Source organism: Phytophthora cinnamomi, assembly GCF_018691715.1.
Source record: "Phytophthora cinnamomi strain GKB4 chromosome Unknown Contig14, whole genome shotgun sequence".
Classification (NCBI taxonomy): Eukaryota; Oomycota; class Peronosporomycetes; order Peronosporales; family Peronosporaceae; genus Phytophthora; species Phytophthora cinnamomi.
Window position 1 is genome coordinate 755,400 of NW_027150947.1, and position 15,987 is coordinate 771,386.

Below are 15,987 nucleotides of genomic sequence, written 5' to 3' on the forward strand. Positions count from 1 at the left end.
AGTATGGGAGTGCCTACAATACCAACTTGGAACTACATGTACCAACTGCGACGATCATGGGGTCCTCTGGGTGTTCGTGGCAATAAGACAAGCATGCCTACCTTACATCTGCGAGCGAAATGCACGCCAACCTATCCCATTAATCGCTCGCTGCGAGGCCCTTGCGCGGTTCAACGTCGGGGTTACTGTAATTAATCCAAACGCACCACCATTTTGGATTCGATTGCATTCCGTTCCGATCTATAACATTGAATTACACATATCCGCTACACGACACGAACAGATCTCCAAAACCTACTGACCACTGGTTGTCAGTGACACAAAGACGGTTGATGGGGGGGGGGAGCGGTACACTTAGTGGCGGCGGCGACGCACCGAGCACTTGTCCGTCGACGGAGCTGTCGTCGTGGCCGGAGCCTCCGTCTCAGCTTCCGTGCTAGCCTCATCGCCCGTGGTGGACTCTTCGTCCGCGCTAGCCTCGGCAGAGGTCTGCGTGGTAGTATCGACGGTTGGGGTAGCTGTGGTGGCGGCCGGAGCAGTAGTCTTGGTCGACACGGCACTAGGCGTGGCCGTGGTGGCGGTCGGCGTCTTCGTGGTGCTCTCCGTGGTGCTCGTGCTCGAGTTGGACGAAGAGGACGCACCCGTCAAGGGCGCGCAGTTGGTGTACACTTGCCAGGGCGTGGTGTGGAGAGCGATCCAGTAGCTCGTCAAGACGGCAGAGCCCTTGCACTTGGCCTTGTCGTACGGGAGATTGGCCGGGGTCTCAGTGTAGTCCACGGCGCAGTTCCAATCTGTAAAAAACGTTATCAGTCAAAGAGTCAATATCGGTTCCCGTTGACTTGATACAGTCCGAAGCTTTGCATACCTTCGAACACGCGCTCGTCGTCACACCAGACCTCGCAGGGGCCCTGGTGCGAGGCCGTGAAGAAGTCCCATTGAACCTCGTCGGGCAGGTCACGGGGGGTACCGTCCACCAGCGAGAAGCCACACTCGTTCGAGGCCGAGTCCGCGAGCGTCTGCGCGTCCCACGCCAGCTCCTTGAGCGACGTGTACTTGCTGGCGTTGAACGCCGTCCAGTACGCCTTGGTGTTGGATGCCGAGTCTGTGTTGTACGACATGCCACTAGGGACAGGCAGTACGTTGGTGGGGTCGATGGTGCCCGACGGGCTGTTCTGGTTGTAGAATCCGTCGGGCCACGTCGGCAGCGGCAGCGTCATCTTGTTGTGCGCCTCGGTGGTAGTGGCCAGCATGGCGGTGGCAATTGCGGCGGTCTTGAAGGAGATGGCGACCATTGTTGATAAGCGCGTACAGGAGGAGGTGGCGAGCTGATGCTGCAAAGGCGGCGAATTCAAGAATGAACAAGATGACCGGGACAGGCCTGTCACCGTTGTTCCGGACAACCTTGACCAGCAGAATCGAGTCCAGACTTGCGAGTCTCCGACCAGAGCGGCAGGTTGTCAGCGACCTCAAACTGGGGAAAGGAGCGGCCGCGGTGCTGAAAACAAGCACGCGAAGGTTCTTGATCTCGCCTGTGACGTTGGCCACTTGTGGTAGCTCGTGCAGTCCTAGATCGCGGATTAACCAGCTGCTTTCGCCGCACACAGCTGGGCGCGCCTAGAGAAAAAGGACAGAAAGTGGGCGCTCATTTTGAATCCATTCTCTGGCGACGGACAGCAAGACTCGAAGCTTGAGCAGAAGACTGCACAGTAGAATCACTACAGCTCCGTTGTGCGCAGTGCACTCTTCGCTCAAGACGAGAACATTCATTACTTTATACACACGTATTTTTATAGCTATATAGCTCGCCCAGAATTAGAATTCACATGGACGTGCGCTGCCAGTGACTGGGATCAGGGATGTACCCCAGCTGTACCTGAAGCGATGGCATCTGATCTTCCGACCAGCTTGGCCAAAAGTCGACGGGCTCGTGCACAATACACATCTATACGATCCTCGTGCTTCGTCCCGATGTGAATGTTGGCGGGCGGTGTGCTTGCCGTCAGCTGTTACCTTTGGTGACTCCAGGCTCGTAACGAGCCGGTCGTTCTGAACGAGTCGTTCATTCGCCGGCGACGTGACTCGGTGGCGTGACCATTGTACATCATTATGTATGGGTGAGGTTGCACTCAGTCATTGCGCGCCGTCGTAGGTCGAAGTTAAAGAGATCGAGCTGGGGGGGGCATCCTGAAGGACACTGTCCAGTGCCTCCATGGTGGCGTACTTGAACCGTGGTCGCCTGCCGCAAGCTATAAAAGAGTGGCGGGAGGCTGGGCGTCACCGCCGCCGTGGCTGGTTGCCCTCTTGGAGCGCAATCCCTGTTGTCACGCGCGAGCTGCCCCAGTGCCGACTCTATTCGTCAGCTCCTTTCTGGGCTGCCGAGGGAGGAACCGGCGCGCGCCGACGGCTACTCCGACGCCAATTACCGCGACGCTGGCACGGCGGCGAATTTTGAAGCCCTCACTGAATTACCGGGCACGGAACCGCTCTAGCGGTGAGCACACCTGTGATGCCTACTTAAAAGTAACGTTGAGCAAGACTTAGACGCACGCTCCGAGTTCGAACACCGGTGGTTCCTCCAACAACTGCTGGAGCTCTGGTAACTCTGCAAACACTTGGAACTTGGGTAGATCCACCATCAATTGAGGTGGGGGTTCAAACTCGGATAAAAAATACACCAGCAGGGCGCCTTCTTTTCATTTCTGCTCGCGTGAGCGAAAACACGGACACGCGAGCAGAAATGAAAAGAAGGACGAGAGCAATAATACCGAAAGCTCCGCTGACTTGAGCGTGACGCAACAAACTCAGGGGTTTGTTGCGTGTGGTTCTCTGGGGATGACAGAGAGAAGCAGTGACAACAAGGAGAACAGTGGCTCGAAGTTGGCATTGGCTTCTACATGTTCAGGGCACCGGATCCAACGCTAGCACACGACAAACTTGCCTCATGTTGCTGACACACGGTGATAAACGTTGAGTGTGCACTAGTGTACAGTAAGCATCCTTGATCTGTTCACTTGCTAGGCTTGAGTGGTCGGAGCTCTACTGCACGTACTGAGTAAGTAGGATAGGCCTTTTGAATTCGTTGGGATGTTTCTTTTTGGGGACAAAGTCGACATCACCAGCTGCTGCCCGTAGAGACTGTTTAAGTCCAGTTTCCAGTCAGGATTCTCTACTGTGCTGGCTGCGGCAGTGAGCGGTTGCGAGGGCGGGCCCAGAGTAGAGCATTCCGGTGAACGGACCCATCGCCTTAACTTGGAGCTTACTTTTGTTCTGCGGGCGTTTGCAACCCCCAGGACACAGTGCGTGAACACGTACCCCAAGTAACATTTTTAGATTTAAGAAAAGGGCACGCCAAAACGATAGCGTAGAGATTGTGGTAGCTCCCACGCCTTTTGCTTGGTACCTTGCCTCCGGTTACTTTGTTGTACGCTGGTACGTGGTATCATGCGGCGTTTGCTGTCATTAAACGCAAAACTAATGGCATTTACTGTAAGGCATGAGCGGCTTTCCGGGTAGCGACAACAAAGAATAACTGTTCAGTGTCACCAACATATTGCGTAGCACAGTGTAGTGGGATACCGGTAGCCAAGTACACATGTAGTTATCATTCATAAAGCCGCAACAGGAACTGAGTTGAGCTGTTCTGTTGAAGCCACAAAGGCAAGTGTTGGGTCCCCACTGTTCAAGATCGCACCCCTGTGTTGTAGCGCAAGCTACACCATGTAGCCGTTGCTGGGGTCTAGCCCACCAACACCAACACTCTACAGAAGAGGTACAGCCGCGGCAAGTAATGACGGTTGCTAAAGTGTAGCAAGTTACAGACTGCTATGCAGGTGCAGCAAGTACAGACGGTTTGTGCCATCGGAATGGTCACCTCCAAGAGCAAGCATAGGACAAGAGCAACTAGCGCAAGCTAACGAACTGCCCAATACATATCACTTCTACATTTCCTTTGGAAGCGACACAACACCCTGCATCAACCTCCACCGCGAAGTGGTCTCTCCTACCGTCGTCATTGACGTCAAAGCTCCAGGTGCTCTTCCCGGATGGTGCAGTAAAGTGTGAAGATAACGCGAAGGAAGAACGCTCTCATCAGCTCCTGTCGCCTCACGTGCAAGCCTGCCACGGATGGACAACGTTGGTACGTTCGATTAGTAGTACAGTTCAATTTGCTCTCCTAGTCGTAAAGAAAATACGACGGGTTGACTCGGACGCACCACCATGCTTCAAGTTTTGGTTGGAGTAACGTCATGAATAAAGTTATGCGGAAACGCCGAACACGGTTATCTATTTTTCGTGAATTTGCCGAACGCGTACTTCACTTGCAAACAAACTGCATGTATGACCCTGGATCCTGACCTTCAAGTATTGTTGTCGATGCATTGAAAAACCTTCGTGGTCCGTAAAGGATTTCAGATATCCACCTAAACCACCAGGTCGCTGTAGTTTTGAAGAAAACGGACGCTCGGGCTGTATGCTGGACAAACGGAAGAGCAATTCTTGTTTAAGCGATATGATTCATATATGGTTTCTACGATGCCCCCGCTTCAACATTATTTCGATAGTACTTCTACATGTGCATGCACTTCGAAGTACAATGTAAATAAAGCTGTATTGAGGGCGTAAAGGTTTTGACTCCCTCAAGATTCACCATCTGCTTAAATCAGTTGCACCTTAGACAGTAAAAGCAAGGTCCAAGCTACTGCGGCCAAGCGTGAAGACAAATGGTTTAGATCACTTCTTTAACGGGATGACCGATTCGATTTAGCTGAAAAGGGTCAGTGAAAGTTAAAACCAAAGGAAGCTTCGTCGCCCATCCCAGGATTTGCTTTTTCAGGTTAGTGCATTGTTCGACGAGGACACACATGCATGCGTGCGAGTATCTACTGCGTAGTGCGCTTTTCGTGGGTGTTCAGTCATTCATTTCGCATTTACTTTGATCGAGAACAGCGGACAACTGCACACTACGCGGAAAAGACTCGTCAGGATGATTTCCTACAAGAAGAATCTGCTCGTGCCTGCTGTTGTGCTGGTACTGGCCACGGCTATAGTGAGCAGCGAAAGCTACGAGAACAAGTGCCTGCTGCGGCAGGAAGACGCAGAAGTGGCGGAGGTGGAAGAAACTGATGATTCCGAGTGCGGCTCTCTTGAGATGGCCGGGCCGGCAACCCCACCAATCTAGGTGAGAACACATGGAATCAAGACGGAGGCACCAGCACCACTCAAGGCGGTTCGTCCAACACGTCCAACCAGGGCGGTAACACGTGGAACCAAGGTGGTGAGAACCCTGGAACCAGGGCGTCGGCACTAGCACATCGACTAACAACTGGGGCGTGACCAACACGGGTGAGAACATGGATACCTCCCAAACCTCTCAATTCACCCAAGGGACTCAGTCGGACATCAACTTCAACTCGTTCCAGGGCACGAATAATGCGGGCTCAGTGTCGCCACAGTAAATGACGGTCCCTCCTTCTCTTTCTTTCACGCGAGCGTAGCGTAGAAACGGATGCTAGTACATGTGTGTCTTAACGTTGACTATGAGTTTTTGGGGTTCAGTACCCAGTTCGGCGTTTGAGTTTCTCTTGATGGGTAGTACTGTAGTTAGTCTTCTACTACCATACGATAGTAGATACGATGTGTGTGTCCGAGAGAGAGAGAGCTATGGCGAAGATGAAGCTATTGCGAATTGCGCGTGCGCATTGCCAATCTAAATAATAATTTCAATATTTAAACATGGTACTGTTCGAGACAGGTAATCATTTTACAGCACAATAATAATAATAATAATAATAATAATAATAATAATAATTGTAATTTAAGTAATATTTCCATTATTAATTGGTTGAGTTGATTTAATCAATTCACAATAATAAATAAAATTGTCCAAATCAGATTTGTATCATTTTATTTGTTATCATTTCGTAGCACCAAAAATCGCGGTTGTCATGTAGCACTGCAAGTGAATCGCCATGTGCGCAGTGAGAGCGAAATGCAAGTAGCGCATTGCGGGTCGGTATAGCTGGACGAACGTGTTTGCTACCCCGTCGTGTACGAGGAGACACGGGCGCCAACCTGTATTTCGTCGCGTCCTAGGTGCTTCTTGGTACTTCCAGTGTTGTAAAGCCTCACTGATGATGCTTAACAAACGGTTCATTTACATTTATCTTGTCTGTCTGCAGCGTCACATCCACTCTCAGAAACTGGCATCGATTATAGACAGTACATTTTGGCGTTGTCTGTCAGAGAAATTCAATACTGTACTCTCTGGTCTCCTCGGCTTCACTTGAGAGATGGCTTACATCTGCTCACAATAGGGGTTCTCGATGTTCACGTTGCTGCTGTGTTCGCTGAACACTCCAGCAACTCGAGCGCCCGTATGCGTGTGCACTTTATTGTGTACATGTGTAGATCGAGAATTCTAGCCATGTAAAGGAAGGAAGAAGCAGGCCTGTGAGCGTTTTGGTGGTGAAGCTGTTGCTGGAAAACGGGTGGCACCCCTGCCTATCAAAACGCATTATGCACTGCAGTAGAGTACAGTGCGACCCCCCGTTTTCGCGGAGGGTGGACCATAAAAGAAACGAGAGGGTAATAAACTATGCCATGGACATTAAAATGATTTGCTATTTGATACTGTATTTCACTTAATCCGGGCCTTATAAATGAAGCCTGTGCGGCACCAGCAGTTGCGAATAGTTCATCGGAGATCTTTTAAAGCCCTCAGAGCAACACTTCATTGCGGAGACGAGATCCACAGTCTTATACCATGTTGGCGCTAAGACAAAGTTCGTGTTTCTGAGTTAGTGTCATCGTACTGTACCAGGAGGGGCGACGCAACATTTGTACGACACAGAAATGTTTAATGAGAGCAGGGGTATGAAAAGTTCTATGCACCCGAGTTTAAGTCAATCTCAGAGAACGTGTCATCCCTCCCTTGATTCAGGGAAAACCTTTGAAAACGGAGATGTGCACGCCACTTGCGCAATCCAGTCCTATCCCAAAAGCTATCATCCGAGTGCCTCCGAATGTGCGGAGTATTATTTCTAACAGTTTATTAGAGGTCAGCAGCCGCGAAAACGGGGGGTCGCACTGTACCCATCAGTGACCTAGCAGGCCTGATAGGCACTCTACTAAGCAGGCCTGTCCATGGGTGTGCTGCGTTTCGTGGGTATCAGTTCGAAGAGATGGGCCTTATACGGGATTCTTGATGCACAGTGGCCTGGCAGATGATCTGCCGCAGATCGTGCGGCGTATCTTTCACTCTTTTGTAGACGGCTAAAGTGCAACCATTCAAGTGAGCTTGGGTAAAGGTCGCGTCCGCGCTTCTGCGGGTCAAGTTCCTCGCTAACTGCTGGTTTCGACGGTATGAAAGCGTTATCGGGCCCTGGTGCAGGAGCAATGGACAGAATCCGCGGTTCAGGTGCCTTAAATTCTGGTCGCACTGCTTCTTACAGTACTGTAGTTAATCCACCAAGAGCCAATTCGCATTACATGTAACGGCTTATTTCCCGTCAGCCTTCAGTTGCGGACACTTCTATCATCTGGGCGCTCCCTGTTATGCTTGCATCCGGCTGGCAGAGATGTGCCCCGCACTGAGCGATCGATCGTACATAGCGCGGTTCAAGGTTTTGAGAACAAACTCTACCAGACCTCTGCCTTTCACATGAAGCTTGTATGGTATCTCGGTCGCCACCGAATCCCAAACAAATCTCGAGGATGCCTGGTCGCATCCCTTTGACTTGACGCAAAATCTCAATCCCGGTGATCCCCCTCTCAGTAGTGTAGATGCCTACGGAACATGTAGAGTACATGTACTATAATAGCACTACTGGTATATTAGTTGTTGCTTATATACTCCTCTAGGAATCTGAAGATTTAAGTCGATCAATAATGGCGGTTGTTTGAAGAAGAACAGTTGTCCATGGTTGTGCTTTGCCAACTGCATATTTTCCACCGATTTTGAGTCGATCACCCGAGGTTAAAAAAATGTTTTACTCTCTCGATTCGTACACTAAGCGCGGTGAAATTGTTCGGTCACAATTAACGGCACTTCCCGTTTTCATAGTCAAAGGCACATGCGCGGGCGGACCCGGCTTTGCTCAGTAAAGGACATTTGCAGATCCCAGGTCCCGCTCCGGAATCTGTTCTGTCGGTCAATGGAGGTTGCAGGAACATGTGTAGCCAGAGGTAGATAATTTTACCCTGGCGTGTTGGCATTTGGTTCCAGGATCAGAGTGCTCTCGTGCTGCCTTGAGTCTTTTAAGGTACGACCGACTCTGCCCAAGTCGGCAGGAAAGGTAGAGGCTCTCGGTTCAACTTGAGCGAAGTGCGATATGCTCGGCGATGCGCGTTGATCTGGAGGTTCCTCAGTGGAGAGTGGGCCAGGTTTTTGGCTGTCCGAAACACTTCATTCGCCAATTTACCTCGGCTCGCACTTGGAAACAAAACCATGCTTGCCCCCTTCAAGTGTTTGCTGATCTCGACCTTGGGCATCAGTGCTGTCAACGGTCACGGATGGATGACCAAACCAGCCGCAACTTTCGACAGTGCGGCCGGTGACAAGACGCAGTTCATCGCGACGATCGATTCGTCCACGTCGGGATTCCAGGGTACCTTCAACACCGCGCCCGCGGACAACGTGGCCTCTTTTACCAAAGCATTCAAGGCCAGCAAGTACAAGTCTATCAAGGCGCTGATCGATGACAAGGCCAAAATCACTGTCACTGGCGCCACGCTCACCTGCGGTACCGCCGAACCCAATGCGGCTGCACAGCCCCTGCCAGCGAAGCTGGAGTGGTCACACTCGGACTCGGAGGGTTTTACGCCTTCTCACGAAGGCCCTTGTGAGGCTTGGTGTGACGACACGCGGGTGTTCGAGGTACTGCTGTTAAATTCTGGGATGCATCAAACGTGCATCAAACTAATAAGCGATATGCTTCTTGTGTAACTTGCTTCTTGTTGTTCCAGGACGAGGACTGCGCGGCCCATTTCAAGACGGCCCCGGCCGAGATGCCGTACGAGCAAAGCAAGTGTTCGGGAGCCAAGAAACTCACTTTCTACTGGATCGCGATGCACGGGCCGACGTGGCAGGTCTACGTGAACTGCGCTCAGCTCAGTTCGGGTGGAGCTACGACTCAGGAGTCCGGTAGCACGTCAACCACGACCACTGACTCGTCTTCTGCCGATACCCCGACTGTAACCTCGGCGACCCAAACTTCCTCTTCAGGAAACTCTCCGTCGACAACCACCGCTCCTTCGACCACGACAACGGACTCGTCTTCTGCCAATACCCCGACGGTCACCTCGGCGCCATCCACTGGGAGCTCTCCGTCTACCACTACCACTGCCCCATCGACGTCGACTACGACGGAGGAGTCGGACTGTGGTTCTTACGACGTTGCCGGCTCGGACGAGTCTGAATGCGGCTCCTACGATGTCGCTGGCGGGAGCGCGGACAAGGGTCAAGACACCGCTCAAACGTACCAAGGGTCGACGAACACAGGCACTACGAACACTGGGTCACAGACAAACACGTACCAGCAGGGGGGCACGAACACAGCTACTCAAACAAACACGGGTACCCAGACGAACACTGGCTCCAACACCAACCAGTACTGGAAGGGCGGAGGCAATACGAACCAGTACTGGAAGGGCGGAGGCAATACGAACCAGTACTGGAGCGGCGGAGGCAACACGAACCAGTGGGGTACCGGGTCGCAGGCGAACACGTATCAGGGAACTGGCACGCAGAACAGCTTCGACTTCAACACTGTCAAGGGCGCCACCAATGCCGGTACGGTGGCGCCGCAGTCCGTGTAAGGTATGTCATTGGAGATTTGGTTCCTCTTTTGCGTAACGTAGCGTATACCTGTTTGCAGATACAGTAAGCATCACGATGCGATAAAGCAATAATTTGTGTTGGTGTGAAGGTCAGAATGTTTTTGTTGTTCTTGAGACGCTGACTTAGCGAGGACGTCGATGCACCTCTGTCTCGGCTCGGTTTGATGGTGTTTTGAGCGCAGCTCCTTAGTTTCTAGTGACGATAACGAGGGATCGTCACCGGTCAACTCCGACAGTTAGTACTTTAAACATTTATGATGAATTCCTGCTGCATTTACAAGCATTATATTAAATAACTCGAGTTTCTATTATTACTATAGCTTCGCGTACGCTGGAATAGCTTGGCGATTCGCCATTATCTAACGACCACTACTACTGCAGTACAGTTACAGTCCTTTGAACTCCTGCAAGAGCCCACCCTTATAGACGATTGGCAACAAACATGATACTTAAGTTTTTGCTAAATGAGAAGCTTATCTTTCTCCATACAAGTACAATATGCATAGTTCAGCGTTCCTTTTCTATAGCACGTTACACATACAATTCACAGCAAGACTTTCTCGTACGAGTCAATATTGTGTGTGCCTACAAAGGCTGTGCTTGCTACATGTACATGATCTGCTGCATTTCAATCATCAAATAAGCAATATATTACCAAACACAACATTATTTTTTGCCAAAACGGTCTTGTATTTCTACCAGGTCGAATCACTAACAATGCTCATGCTTCCTCTTCTCCTACACGAACCCGTAGTACGCGGTAGTACGCCCCCTTACAGCACGGGCTAGACACGCCTCTTGATTGTTATACTGGCGAGAAAAGTATTATATCACCTGGCGAGTGAAGTTCTCGGCTCGTCGGAATAAACACTAAGCACGCATGCCCGCGGCAGAATCAGAAATCTGGTGGTGAAGCTACAGTAGTGGGACTGCAAGCACCAGCAAAACGCGATAAGCAGGTACTGTTGGCGATCGTCTTATGTACTGTTGACCTAGTGAGTGTCTGTACCAAACGCCGTCGATAGCACAGGATCGAGACACACAATACCGTCCGCTCTCTTCGAGTGAACCATCAAGATGGAACAGTACACGTAGCTCACGTCTTGGTAGCTTATCATATTGCGAGCTGTTTTGTTGACGCTGAATCATAGTGATGGAATCGTTTTGGAGAGGTAACACGTGACTGGCGAGACTTTTGGCGCGAATCGCCATGGGCAGCGCTGACGCGCGCAGCACGCAACTCGTCAGGGCTCAACTGGGACCACGGAGCACTAGCAACGCCGCGACGAAGTGGGCAATGAAAATATATCATCAGCAGGGGGCTACGGCAAGGCCCCTCCTTTTCGACAAGGCTATGGAGAGCCAGGTAGGCAGCATCATGTCCGATTCTGTCGTTACACGTATTCCCTTTAACCTGATCTTGGGATTTGGTTGCAGGAGCATTTGATATCTACACTGTGTAATGCACTATAGATTGGCATGTGAAGACCAGCGTCCAACTGCTCGGGTTTGTTGGGCCTCTACTTTTCATTTGGATTTTGTATGAGACGGCAAACAGACCCCAAGATCCTGACGAGATACATACAGTGTTTTGCCTCAATAGCGCAGTCGTACTTTGTATACAATTTCTCAAGTAAATGGGGTGACAGAGGTTTTACAAGTCGACTACGAGTGGGAGTAGGTCGCAATGATGCCGCGCAAGCGCTCAACTTCAGGCGCTGCAGCCTCTAAGTCGACCGCACCCGACTCGCCGTGAGCTCTCTTCCAGCGAATCCCGTAGCGAGATTGCACGTGGCGTAGCCAAGACCAGGTAAAGCTTGGTCCGACCGACCAAGGTGATCTTGGCGCGCAATGACATGAGTGTGACGCTTTTTGTTTTGACGTTTTCCCCTATGTCCTCGGTTGTGGTAATTTGATTGGCGGAACCATACTGTCGATGGCGTGATTGGCTGAATCTTGCTGTTCGTGAAAAACAGGGTGATTATATATAGTCTGCGAGGTTATTAGATGTGATGGCTGCGCTATTGAGGCAAAACACTGTACCATACTTTGTCACAAGTTACTTGCTGATGGTTTTTTTTAGCGTAGTAGATGAACTTGCTGCCGTTTATCTGTGAATTTATCTTGTATTCGAACATGTTTTGTGTATTTTAATACGTGTTGACAACTTGGGATTCTCCCAATGGATTGCTTTGTGACTAAGGCACAGTAGAATTGTTTGTATTGGTTAGTGTTGAATCCAAAGCTGCCATAGTCGAGAAATGAGCTTTGAGTGCGACCGCTTCGAACAACCAAACTTGGAGCTCACTGCAATCTAGCAAATCCCACTCAGCCTCGAAGTTGGCCGAGCGCCGCCCTTTACCGTTGTGCAGAACCAGCCTCGGGGATCGAACTGCGATGACCCTGGCCAGCTACATGTACACGTAGTTTCTGTAGTGCGTGAAGAGAAGCAACATGGATAAAGCGAAGTCATTGATAATGTTCAGCGATCTACACCAGCGCAGCGCTGCGAGTCTTTGCAAAACTTGACAATATCATGGACATATTCCAGAGTGCCACCTGGATCGGTGGTATCCTTTACAGAGGGTGCGTCGAGCTAGCTGCGATTTGCCTTACCTTGGTTAGTGTAGTGGAGGAAATCTCCAGCCTGTCCAAGCTAGCAGCTTCAACACCAACTGGTCGCAGTCAATAACGGCAAACGTGATGACTGCGACAACAAATCGTGTGCATAACGAAAAGCAAGCGGAGCATAACGTAAAGCTGATGACCAGCCAGAAATCCAGTGCGCCATAACGACAAACTTGATGACTAGCTAACGACAACCTAGATTACAGTAGCTGCGGCTTCATTGGTTAGCAGGAGCCGCAGCACTCGTGTCTTATTCACTTTGCTATTTACCTGTGGCAATACACTACGGCTAAACTTCCGGGAGCTTCGCCGACTCCCACAGCGTGTCTTCGATTTCCCTGCAGACACTACAGTTAGCGGCTTGCGTTTTCAGAGAGCATGCTTGCAGTTTTCCTGGCTGCCAGCGTCGTCGATGGTCACGGATACATGACCAACCCGAAGGTGACGTTCACGGCCAAGGCAGGTGACCCGACACAATTCATCGCCACTATTGAGTCGTCCGCCTCGGGTCTCAGCGGAACTTTCAACGGAGCCCCGGCGGACAACGTGGCAGCTTTCACCAAGGCGTTTGGATCGAGCAAATACTCATCTCTGAAGGAATTCATCAATGCGAAGGCCACCGTCACTGTGAGTGGTGCTACACTCACCTGTGGGTCATGCGACCCCAATGAAGACGCGCAGCCCCTGCCCAAATCCACCGTGGAGTGACCGCACTCGGCCTGGGATGGTTTTACAGCCTCGCACGAGGGTCCTTGCGAGGTCTGGCGCGACGACGTTCGCACGTTCCAGGCAGTACAGTGCTGTATATGATGGGTGTCAATGTGATATTGTACCAATAATACCAGTACAATACCGGTTTAGAGCGATTTTGTGACTCGACTGATCTCGGCCAGTCGTTAGAACGACTGGTAGACAACCGACACCACAGACGCCTTGCCGCTTGCCTAGCAGTCTAACAAGCTTCCCCTCATTTTCCAATTCGACAAGATGGCCCCCAACCGTGAGATCTGCGCTCTACGAGGACAAGGGCCAAGGTGACTATCGCTGCCAGCTTTGCGGTACCTCTCGCAAGCAGCAAGTCGGCTCCGGGTACAGCAATCTGCTGTCCCACCTCACCTCCACGCACCCTGACTTCGAGGAGACCTACCAGGCATCGGTGGCTACGGATGCGCCCCTCTCCAGCTTTGGGTTCGTCTCTGAGGCGACCCAGCATCGCTACCAGTGGCTACAGTGGGTGGTGGAGCGCAACATGCCCATCTCGGAGGTAGACGACCCCCTCACGAGGTCCATGGCAAGCTGGAAGCCTGTATCGTCCAAGACGTTGAAGTTGGACATGCAAACGTGCTCGGCGAACGTCGGTGACGTGATTGAAAAGGAGCTGGGCGACATTATGCACTACGTGGGTATCTACGGCGTGACCTTCGTAAACGGCAAGCGCCGTGAGCGACTGCTGTCGCTGTCACCTTTGGTGGACGGTAGCCAAGACGCGGAAGTCCACATCGCCATGTTCAAGCGTGTACTGTCTCTGTACAACAAGAACGTGGTGGCAGCGCTAATGGAGTTGCCCTTGGTCGGGTGCGCGAGTCACCGCTACAACCTCGCAGTCAACCGATACCTGGCTGCCTACGAGTCCGAGCTTGCTGCCGTCAACAGTCTCATGGTGCAGCTTCGGCACGTCAACAACGCAGCGGAGTTGGCGAAGTACACTGACCTCAAACCTGTCAAACGGAATGTGACACGGTGGTCGTCGACATTCGAGATGGTGCGCCGCTACAAAAAAATCCGGGATTCGATTCGACAGGTTGATGCTGTTGAAGAGTTTATTCCGGGTGCGACTCACAAAAGTTACTCGAGCTTCTGGAGGAACTGAAGAAACTGGATAGCGTGTGCAAGAGACTGCAGGCGGACGTGCGCGTGCTGTTTGACCAGGTGGCGGACGACTATCCGGATATGGCGCCCAAGCGCAAAAATCGTGCATTCTCCTGTGTTTGAGGCGGCCCTGGTCAAGATCGAGAACAAGGTCAAGTTAACTGCGGCTGAAGCCCGATCGGTGCAGCGATACCCTCCTGCCAGCAGCGGCAAGAGGAAGGAGAGGTCGTCGAGCGACTACGCCAATGAGATTCTCCGAGGAGGAAAGAAGGCGAGATCATCTGGTGCTGCGTCGGCCACCTACCATGACCTGGCGAAGGTCGTGCCACCGACCTCGAACACGGTTGAGCGACTCTTTTCGCAGTGTAAGTTTATTCTTACACCCCAGCGGTCTTGCATGCTGCCCGCTAACTTCGAAATGTTGGCGTTCCTGCGCGTGAATCGCGACTTGTGGAACGCGACTACCACCGAGTAGATGACGTTTACCTGAGGACGAGTAACATGCGGCAACAATATACTGATATTGGCCCAGTTATTATTATTGTTGTGCTTCGTATTGCCGTTATTACTACGCTCGGCATGCACTTGCAGTACAATAGAATACTGTATTGTCGGACCCCTGGTTCCAGGTACTGTCGTTATGATGTGCTGTTGTTATAATGCACGCGTCAACTTCGGCATCAAATGTACATCAGCTTAACAAGAATGTATCTCGTGTTTCAGGACGACGACTGCGCTGCCCACTACACTTCGGTACCGGCTGAGATGCCCTACGACCGCGAAGCGTGCATGGGCGCGAGCACCCTTACCTTCTACTGGATGGCGATACATTCCTCCACCTGGCAGGTGTACGTGAACTGCGCTCCTCTCGAGAAGATAACCGACACGGGAGCTACGTCCAAGTACGCCGTGGGAGGCACGAGCTCTGCTGCCCAGTCGAACAGCACATCAACCACGGCGGATGCCCCCTCCTCCTCTTCGACCACTACAGATGCCCCGACGGTCACTTCGGTCCCTTCTACAGGAGGCGATACCTCAACACCTTCGACGACCACAGCTCCATCTACCACCGCGCCTACGACGGAGGAGTCAGACTGCGGATCGTTCGATGTTGCAGGCAGTGGTCAGAATGCGGCTCGCTCGATGTTGCAGGCAGTGAGTCGGACTGCGGCTCACTCGATGTTTTCGGCGGAAGTACCGACGACACCCAGACCACAGCCTCGCAAAATAATTTTGACTTCAACACTGTCCAGGGAACGACCAGTGTCGGAACGGTGTCGCCATACGCGTAAGACAAACAAAGTACTGCGAGGGCTCGATTCCCCGTATTTGAGTTATGTTGCGTAATGCGTGATAAAATGCCAGCACTATATATTATTTTAATATGTTCATTGAGTGTATTGTGCGTTGCATGCTTTCTGTCTAAACAACGACGTAATTCGTTGTTTTAGCAAATCATGGCGATAAGCCCATCATTGAGTTAGGAGGCTAACTCGTCGATTTAAGATAGAATACCTGCTAAGACAACGAGTTAACGTTGAGTTATGCCTACTTTCGTTGAATGGCTGGAGTAAATCCGACAATACTACGGTCCTGACATTCTAACTCGCTCGCTTCGTCTGATTGCTTTTCAGTCGATCATGATATCGATTG

General features: G+C 51.4%; 3 protein-coding genes across 3 annotated transcripts; 2 read left to right on the forward strand and 1 right to left on the reverse strand.

Moving 5' to 3' along the window:
* Positions 1–354: 354 nt before the first annotated feature.
* On the reverse strand, positions 355–1,292 carry IUM83_01154 (uncharacterized protein; the record flags this gene model as incomplete). The annotated part of the gene is made up of 2 exons (XM_067924986.1): positions 355–791; positions 866–1,292. 2 exons carry the CDS (start codon positions 1,290–1,292, stop codon positions 355–357), a joined length of 864 nt encoding a protein of 287 aa, XP_067797540.1.
* A 7,154-nt stretch (positions 1,293–8,446) lies between these two features.
* On the forward strand, positions 8,447–9,816 carry IUM83_01155 (Calcineurin-binding protein cabin-1; the record flags this gene model as incomplete). The annotated part of the gene is made up of 2 exons (XM_067924987.1): positions 8,447–8,875; positions 8,965–9,816. 2 exons carry the CDS (start codon positions 8,447–8,449, stop codon positions 9,814–9,816), a joined length of 1,281 nt encoding a protein of 426 aa, XP_067797242.1.
* Positions 9,817–12,843: 3,027 nt separating this feature from the next.
* IUM83_01156 (Phosphoenolpyruvate carboxykinase) lies at positions 12,844–14,809 on the forward strand (the record flags this gene model as incomplete). The annotated part of the gene is made up of 4 exons (XM_067924988.1): positions 12,844–13,092; positions 13,517–14,227; positions 14,311–14,437; positions 14,508–14,809. The coding sequence occupies 4 exons, from the start codon at positions 12,844–12,846 to the stop codon at positions 14,807–14,809; spliced, it is 1,389 nt and encodes a 462-aa protein (XP_067797247.1).
* Positions 14,810–15,987: the final 1,178 nt, after the last annotated feature.